At 50.3% G+C, this 8,673-nt stretch overlaps 1 protein-coding gene and 2 non-coding genes across 3 annotated transcripts; all 3 read left to right on the top strand.

Annotated features, from left to right (window-relative positions):
* The first annotated feature begins 2,863 nt into the window (after positions 1–2,863).
* On the top strand, positions 2,864–8,159 carry RPSA (ribosomal protein SA). The gene is made up of 7 exons (XM_028518824.2): positions 2,864–2,956; positions 3,748–3,912; positions 4,755–4,873; positions 6,264–6,509; positions 7,300–7,428; positions 7,547–7,712; positions 7,995–8,159. The coding sequence occupies exons 2-7, from the start codon at positions 3,780–3,782 to the stop codon at positions 8,087–8,089; spliced, it is 888 nt and encodes a 295-aa protein (XP_028374625.1). The 5' UTR covers positions 2,864–2,956; positions 3,748–3,779; the 3' UTR covers positions 8,090–8,159.
* Positions 4,542–4,691, top strand: LOC114502175. Its single transcript, XR_003685027.1, has one exon. It is a non-coding gene; the product is annotated as a small nucleolar RNA SNORA62/SNORA6 family (small nucleolar RNA).
* Positions 6,574–6,725, top strand: LOC114502174. Its single transcript, XR_003685026.1, has one exon. It is a non-coding gene; the product is annotated as a small nucleolar RNA SNORA62/SNORA6 family (small nucleolar RNA).
* Positions 8,160–8,673: the final 514 nt, after the last annotated feature.

The following is an 8,673-nucleotide window of genomic DNA, read 5'->3' as shown; positions in this document are numbered from 1 at the left end:
TGATGAACACCATCAGGTGAACCTTCCCACTCACTCACTTGCATTTAGAGGGTGTCCAGGCACAGGGGCTCCTTCCAGGGGTCAGCTGAATGACCAACGGCTGTGACTTCCTGGGAGAGGGTAAGTGACTGGTTCTCCGTCACAGCATGTAGTGCAGCTGGGAGTCCAAGGCAGAAGCTAACACAAGACATGAAGCGCGAAGTGACCGAGGAAAGCTATATAGACAGAATGCTTTCGGTGGACAGAAGGGGCTTGCCATTTGACTGAGGGAATGAGAGCTTCAGAACAAGGGAGGGAAACATGATTTTGGAACATTGCTCAGGCCACTACAGGTGAGGTTCATGGAGAGGACTGTTGGACGATTAGGTACCAGACACACAGGTGAAGAGGAGCAGGAAGCAAGCCTGATTAGAAAGGGAGGTGGGAGGATGCCCAAGATGAACATGATGCCTGTGGCCGGGTAGGTGCTCCATATTCTCAGTTTCCAGTCCGAACGGGCCTCTCCTAGCCACCCAATGCTGTGTGTGGTGTACTCCAAAAACTACAGTCTTTAGCACAATTTTATACTTGAAAAAAAATTTAAGCCCAGGTTTTGTTAGTTTTTAAATACAATCCCTGGAAACCAAAGTTTGCTAAAGGAAGGCTCTGAGATTTTCGTTCATCAGCAGCAGACATGGAGAAGAAATGCTGGGGAAACCTGTGCAGAGGCCCCGGGAGGCTGCAGATGGGGAGGAGGGCATGGGGCTGGAGCTGCAGCTGCTCTTGGACAGGTGCCTCCTCGGCAAGGGGTCGGCACCTGGATTTACTGTCGCCAAGTACACTTTCTGTCCTCGGACTTTTCTCATTGCCTTGCCAAGAATTTTCACCACGACGATCTGTTGTCAAGGACAAAGTTATTTTGTGGGGACAACCTTAGTGTCTTGTGGAGAAACAAGCACTGAAGCACAGTGACAGGGTAGTGTCCTGTTTGTTACCAGGATGGAAGCTCCCCTTCAGACCACGGTGTGCGGGGGATGGTTTCTGAGTGTCCAGAAGGCCCCCCGGAGCAGTCCTGCAGTGACAGAAAACTGTCCTTAAAAACCAGCCGTTGCATTTCACATAGCTTTAAGTCTTGAGCCTTTTGTGAGTGCCAAAATGTCTCGAGATACTTCCAGCCGTTTCTCGGAATGCTGAAAGCCGTGCCCCTAAGTTGACTCCTTTTCTTCTGTCAGTTTAGTTTAAAAGCAGTGGGGTTTTGCTTCAATTTCAGGGCAACCTGTGTTCCTCATAGAAAATTTCAAAAAGACCGAAAAATGGGCAAATAACCCACTGAGTTTCTGTACGTGTGTATCGGTGGTTCTCACCCTGGCTGCACATTAAAATCTCAGGAGCTATTTTTTTTTTGAAACTTACTGATTTTAGAGAGAGAAAAACATTGATCTATGTTCCATTCATTCATGCATTCGCCGATTGCTTCTTGTATTGGGGCAGGAAAAGAAAACTCCAAAAGTTTCTTATGCTCTGTAACTGTAACACTTGCAAAATTTCACACAGGACTGTAGAAGCTGACAAGTCGTAACCAAAGCAATGGCCAGTTACTCAAGGTCGTACACAGACTCCCATGATAAGCTCCTGTGCTCTGTAGCTTCTGCAAATTCCTCCTGTGTTTTCCCTTTGTCTCCCATATAAGGTAGCTGGACCTAACTTCCGCATTCAGCTTCTGTAACCTTACTTCGCCACGTAGGTAGGGAGCCGGGGACTATTTAAACCCCTGGAGAGTAAGGATCGGTGCTCAGAGGATTTGAATGTTAACCACCCCCTCTGGGCCCCCGGGTAATAAAGTTTGTGCTTCGTTATCTCCCCGAGTGTGGGTAAATTTTCCACAACAGTACGTGCCCTGGCCAGGATGGAGCCGCATACCTTGGCGTATAGGGGTGATGCTCTAACCAACTGAGCTACCGGGCCAGGGATCTCAGGAGCTATTTTTAAAAATCAGATTTTCTTGGTTTGGAGTTGGGCATACTTCAAATATCTGCAAATGATTCTAAGTGCAGCCAGGTTTGACACCTACTGTATAATTATTAATACTTTGGCTATTTACAAAAATCTTTTAATGTCTAGTTTCAATTTTTAAAAATAATCGCCCTCATCCTGATCCTCTTTTGTGCCACGGAATTTTAATTATTTTTTAATGGTTGTATAGTGTCGATGGGTTCAATTTTTATTAACTAACCTATTGATGGATATACTGCAATGAAAAAAAAAGATTTTATTTATTTTTAGAGAGGAGAGGGAAACATGACTGGTTGCAACGCTGGCCTGGGAAACCAATCTGCGACCTTTTCCTTTGCCGGACCACCCTCAACCCGCTTAGCCACACTAGTCTGGACGGATGTGGCAATTTTTAAAGCACGCACGCACAAATCTCACGTATCTGTGCAGTCTTGTCCTTTGTATCTTTTAGGAAAACTTCCCATCAGTGAACTTTTAGGATCTGAATTACGTTCTGATAAATTGTCCTCCCCCAAACGAAAACAATTTCCGCAGCTTTTGAACATCAAGAACAGACTTTAGGGGTCCAGTAGCTTGGGTGAGGGACCCGCTCAAGTTCGCAGGTCAGTACAAAAGGCGGGGAAAAGCTGGAATCTGATTGGCTGGCTGGCGTCAGGCTTGCGTCCGGCACCCGATTACGTAGGACGTCCCAGAGCCCGCCAGCCCTAGAGTGGCACACCGCCCAGCGAGAACCAGGAGCCCCTGCAGGCCGCGCTCCTAGAGCCTGTGCCAGCGCATGCGCCAGCGCCGTGAGCCCGCCTCCCAGAAGGAGAAAGCCCGCCCCGCAACGCTCCCTCGGGCTCCGCCTTTTTTCCTCCCGGCTTTTGTTGTCATTGGCTGGCGGCGGGGTATATAAATACGTCACTTCCGCTACCCTGCCTTTTTCCGCGCTACCCGGGGAAAGGCCCGTACGGCGTTGTTCTCGGTGAGTCCCATGTGCGGTTCCCCAGCGTCCCGCAGGGCCGCTTGAACTACCTTCCTGCTCGAACCCGGGGTGCGAGGACCGGGGATGAAGGCCTGCAGACGGGGTGGGTCTGGCAGGAATCGGTGCGCCCCGCCGCGGCTCCGCGGCCTGCACGTGGCTAGTCTGGGCCTGCAGGTTCCCACAATGCCCCACGAGTGGTGGGAGGTCGCGCTCGAACTCAGGCAGGGAGCTGCGGTGCGGTCCAAACTGCTGGTGAGCGCGGGTTCAGGGAGGAAGGGAAGGGGCGAATGCACCGCTCTGCGGTCGCTTGGGACCCTGACACTGACGCAGTGAACCCAGTGGCCCAGGCGCCATTGCTCGTGCGTTTTTCCCGTTGGTGCTAAGGTTCTTGACAGGGTTTTGAGGAAAACCAGTTGGGAATGCAGGGAGACTTAGATCCGGCGTGCCCACCTACAATCTCTTTGAAAGAAATCTGCTCCCGTCTCCTCTACGTTTGCTCAACTTACTACTCCAACGTAGCTGTTCTCACAGCTGGTGGTTTTCTTTGCTCATCTGTAACTTGGGCTTAACTCCTGGCTACCTTGAGAAGTGTTAAGACTCAGTCCACTATTTCCATTTAGTTTAGTAGCTGGTTTGTGCAACTCCACACCTTCTCGGCAAGGTTTGCTGCAGTCTGTGCAATTATGTCTTACCCTCCTAAACTGTAAGTGCAACCTAGCAGGGCATGCATCTGTTCCCCTACTCCGCTGGCACGGAAAGGAGGGACTCCATTGTTAACTATTGTTTTTCAGGTTCCCACGTAACTTAAAGGGTAACTTTCACAATGTCCGGAGGCCTCGATGTCCTGCAAATGAAGGAGGAGGATGTCCTCAAATTCCTTGCTGCAGGAACCCACTTAGGTGGCACCAACCTTGACTTTCAAATGGAACAGTACATCTACAAAAGGAAAAGTGATGGTCAGTCATTGCTGTAGCTTTTTTTTCCCCTTCCAATTCCAGCTTTCGGGACAAATGGCGACCCTCCCTGTTATGATGGGTAGTGCTGGGTGAAGTAATTTCTGTGTCTGCCTTGGATGGCTCTCTACTAAGTAATTACTCTCCTAAGTAACACTGAAAGGGGTCTGGTTGTGTTTGGAAGGAAAGGCTTCTGGGCTCCGTGGGAAGAGTGTGGCATTAGCTAGGTTATGGGACTGGAGTGAGTTGCTAAGGAGATGTGAGAGAGGAAGATGATGACGAAGCTTGTGAGTTGAGTTCCCAGTAACTTCCCTCCCATAGTGCCTCATATTCACAGGTACCGATATAGGTATGGTCAGCTGCGTTCTGGGGAACATGGAGCAAGAGATGGGAATGAGTGAGGGGAGAGGGGTTGCCACAAGAGTGTGGGTCGTGGGCAGAGAGCCACTGACGGATTGAGCCTGGGAGGAGGGTGCTGTAAAGGGGTTTTGGGGTGAATTTGGTATCAAGGCAGAGTGGTGAGAAGCTAGGAAGTGGACCACAGCTTGCAGGAATCCAGGAATCCAGATGGGGGCCTGAAGGAGGGTTACTGCAGGGGAAGAAGAAGGTGCACTTGGCCTGCTGGGTGGAAGGCTGCACACTATTAAAGCTCAGGGCGAGGCCAGTCTTGGCCAGTGAACTCCTGGGTGTCGGAAGTGTGCTATATTGACGGCAGGGTGTTCGCTAACGCCAGTAGAGCTTGCCTCGGTGACTGGAGTTCGATAGTGCTCTCTGCCACATTTGGTCGTTAGAAGAATGTCCACTTGCAGAGCAAGGTCAGGCGCTAAAGCCGTTTCTGTCGCTAGGCATCTACATCATAAATCTGAAGCGAACCTGGGAGAAGCTGTTGCTGGCAGCGCGCGCCATTGTCGCCATCGAAAACCCCGCTGACGTCAGTGTCATTTCGTCCAGGAACACCGGCCAGGTTTGTGGAGCAAGACGCTTGGCTTTTATTACAAAAAATAAAGTGTTTGGGCATTTTGGGATGTGTAGAAGGGTATACTCTGTGGAAATGTTGGATTGCCAATACTTGACATTTTCAGTATACGCACCACCTGACACCTGATGGTCTTTTGAGCTTCGTTTTCGTGTCACATACACGCTTGTGCCACTAAATATCAAGAAACACCCAGTTAAATGGCTCATCACGTGTTGCTTGTAGTCAGGTATTTTACATTTCAGTGAAGTACTGGGTCAAAAAACTTGATGTCAGCCGTGAAGGTTTTCAGAAAGGTTTTCTCCTAGTGGGGTGCTGGTCTCATCCAAGTCCCATTAGCAAGAGTTAGAGTGTTTACCACCTTCAGTGACAAACAGCTTTTTTAAGATGGCTGGTGAGATTACAAAAACCTTGTCTCTGCTTTGACACTTCTTTGTACTCTTTTTTTGAGAAAACTTATGGGTTTCATCATAATTGGTGTATGAAGAGCTCCAACAAGGATTTCATTCACCCTGTTTCTAATTTAAAAAAAAACTTGGATTTTTAATTTAATTTTTTTTTGACTTGGATTTGAACAGAGCTTTTAAAATCATGTGGGAGCATCCTTTTGTGCTTCATCGTTCAGATTGATGTAAAACTAGGTCCCATTAACTTCCGGTGTGCTGGGTGGGGCGGGCTGTTGGTGGTTCTCCAGAGGCTGGCCTGTGGCTGGAGCCCTTCGGTTTGGTGCACAGCAGAAGCAGGACACTGCTGGGGAACAAACCTAGTGACCACTCGTGCGTCCCTCAGCAAAAATGTACTAAGCTTCTAGAGTGATCTAGGTGGTGTTACTAGATGCTTGGGATGTAGCAGGGAAAGAGCCAGCCTGCATTTTGGAAGAAAAAGGTGAGGGAGGGTAAAGAAAGCTAGGTGTAATTTGCTTTATGCGAGGAGTAGCTGTGAGGTCATTTGACCAGAGGCTGGCAGTGCTTGTGTTTACGGTTAGCATGCACTGTTGAAGTGATGCACTTAATTTTCCAACCCTCTGAGGGACTTGGAGGCACATGAGTGACCTGCCCAGGTCACTCACCAAGTGGCCTTGGTGCCACGAGTCAGGCAGTGGAGCAAGGAATCCCGTGAGCCAAGGCACCCAAGGGAGGTCGGGGATCTGATTTTGTGTTTCTTTGGCTCTAGTCTTGTGAGTACTCCTCAGGGAACGTGGAGGACAGAAGGATTACTGTAATTTGATGTTTTCGTTTATGAGGAAGGGGTGCTGGGGGGTTCTGACTAGATGGGCTGCCTCGTGTAGTTACAGAAAGGTCAGCACATTTACCCTGGGGAGTTCCGTGGCCCCGCCTCTGAGGGCACCGCTAACTCTTAATAACGTTGATTCCTCTAGCGAGCGGTGCTGAAGTTCGCCGCTGCCACTGGAGCCACGCCCATTGCCGGCCGCTTCACTCCTGGCACCTTCACTAACCAGATCCAGGCAGCCTTCCGCGAGCCCAGGCTCCTGGTGGTTACCGACCCCAGGGCCGACCACCAGCCTCTCACTGAGGCGTCCTACGTCAACCTGCCCACCATCGCCCTGTGCAACACGGACTCTCCCCTGCGCTACGTGGACATCGCCATCCCTTGCAACAACAAGGTAATTGCCGCCTGGTCTACCCCAGGTCTTGAGGGTGAGCGCTCCGGACACAGTTGGGCACGCCCATGCACATTGTTAGAGCTTGGGGTCCAGGCCACTGGTGGCCGGTGGACTCACAAGTGTAGGTAGTGTGCTACATGAGGGGCAAGGTTTTCGCTAACACCATGAGGGTCTCTGCCCTATGAGTGGGGTTTGATAGTAGTCCTTGCTACAAGTGCGATTGGAGTGTGTGAGAGCTTCAAGGAGAGAGGAAAACGTTTGAAAAATGGTGTTTCCCCCTGCTTTTCTCCATCTTTCTTGCTCAACTTGGGCCTCTCAGGCATTGCTTGGCCTTTCTGTTTTCAGACCAGCTTGATGAAGCCTGCTTAAGATCCTAAAAAGGTGGGTTACACATGTGGTTCGAGTTGGTCTGGTTTGTCACTGGTCTCAAAACCCTGGCTGCACATAAGACTCACCCAGAGATTTCAAACAAACAAAAACAAACCAATGTCCAGGCACTGATCCTGGGGGGGTCTTTCATTTGTTGCTTGGGGTGGAGGCTTGACAGGAGTACTTTCTAAATCTCTGCCAGTCAAGGTTGAGCACCACTGGTGTCTGGAACAGCCTTTCTTGTTTGTTACAAATACTTGTATACTAAGAGGCTTAAACTTTTATACTTTTATACAAGAACATGTGTTCATGTTCTTGATTCCAGGGACCTAGGTGATGTGGGGGCAGGTTAGGTGGAATGGGGGGGTACTTATTTGGGGGTGACCACGTGTCCCTTTCTAACATCCTGGCACTCTTGCAGGGGGCTCACTCGGTGGGTCTGATGTGGTGGATGCTGGCCCGGGAAGTTCTGCGCATGCGCGGCACCATCTCCCGCGAGCACCCGTGGGAGGTCATGCCCGATCTCTACTTCTACAGAGACCCTGAGGAGGTGAGCTTCCTCCGCAAAGGCTTGTGGTCGCATACGCCAAGTGGGCGCCTCGGTCTGTGTTTCTGGGAAGTAAAATTTGTTGGTCCCTGTAAACTTTTATTTATTTTTTTTAAACCAGATTGAGAAGGAAGAGCAGGCCGCTGCTGAGAAGGCCGTGACCAAGGAGGAGTTCCAGGGCGAATGGACAGCCCCGGCTCCCGAGTTCACCGCGGCCCAGCCCGAGGTCGCAGACTGGTCGGAAGGCGTGCAGGTGCCCTCTGTGCCTATTCAGCAGTTCCCTACTGGTACGTGTCGTGGCGCTGGCGCGGCAGCCTGGGGGTTTGGGGCGTCTGTGTGGTCTGACTTCAGTGGCCTCCTTGGCTGTATTAGAAGGTTCACCCTGTATGTGTTAGAGCTGCGCTAATAACTTGACAGGTTGCATGCAGGCACATTTGAATGATCTGGTCTTGGGCTGTCCTTGAAATAGTGTCGGGTAGAACGCAGGCAGGTGGCTGGTGGTGGTGAGGTGGCCAGGGCACCACAGGAGCAGGCTGATGCGTGTGTTTTTGGTGTTTTCTTAACAGCAGAAGACTGGAGCGCTCAGCCCGCCACCGAAGACTGGTCTGCAGCCCCCACCGCGCAGGCCACGGAGTGGGTAGGAACCACCACCGAGTGGTCTTAAGCTGGTCTTCCACAGACTCTTACCAGCATGGGAATAAGGTTGATGGAAAATAAACCGTTTCTGAAAGTTGTGTTCATGTATTTCAGTTTTTATTCCAGATCAGGATGTCTGGGACCACCTCAGGTCTCCTGACGTCAGTGAAAGGGCCTCTGTGGGCATCTCACGTGGGTGTTCCCTGAGCCCCCTTTTCCTGTGAGGATGCTCTGTTCTGAAAGCGCATGTGTTAGCCCTAGAGATATTTCCCCAAGACTTACGTTAACATCTGTATTGGTGAGTTCTGTCGAGTTCAGATTTTGAAGTAAACTGGTGTTCACTGACAGCCCCTGCTATTTATTTGCCAGTTGTGTGGCTGATGTATGAGTGACAGCTGTCACTTGAGCAAAGGTGGGATATAGTCTGCAATCCTGGACCCGCTGTAGGGGCCACGGCCTTCCCCAGCTTTGAGAGACATCCGTCTCCTGTCACCTGGTCAGCTTGTCTACAGGTTCTGGGAGAGTTACGCAAGTGGAAGAATTTTGTGTAATATATAATCCCAATATTTGTCATTTCCTGTGCATTTTAATCGTATTAAAAACGTGGCTACT

This window comes from Phyllostomus discolor, chromosome 7 (assembly GCF_004126475.2).
Source record: "Phyllostomus discolor isolate MPI-MPIP mPhyDis1 chromosome 7, mPhyDis1.pri.v3, whole genome shotgun sequence".
In the NCBI taxonomy this organism is placed as follows: Eukaryota; Metazoa; Chordata; class Mammalia; order Chiroptera; family Phyllostomidae; genus Phyllostomus; species Phyllostomus discolor.
The sequence above is the reverse complement of the archived record's forward strand: the minus strand, read 5'-3'. Positions and strand labels throughout refer to the sequence as shown.

Coding starts and splice junctions, on each gene's coding strand:
- RPSA (XM_028518824.2), top strand. CDS start 3,780: ATGTCCGGAGGCCTCGATGTCCTGCAAATGAAGGAGGAGGATGTCCTC. Junction 3,913..4,754: donor CTACAAAAGGAAAAGTGATG/GTCAGTCATTGC, acceptor TTCTGTCGCTAG/GCATCTACATCATAAATCTG. Junction 4,874..6,263: donor CGTCCAGGAACACCGGCCAG/GTTTGTGGAGCA, acceptor TGATTCCTCTAG/CGAGCGGTGCTGAAGTTCGC.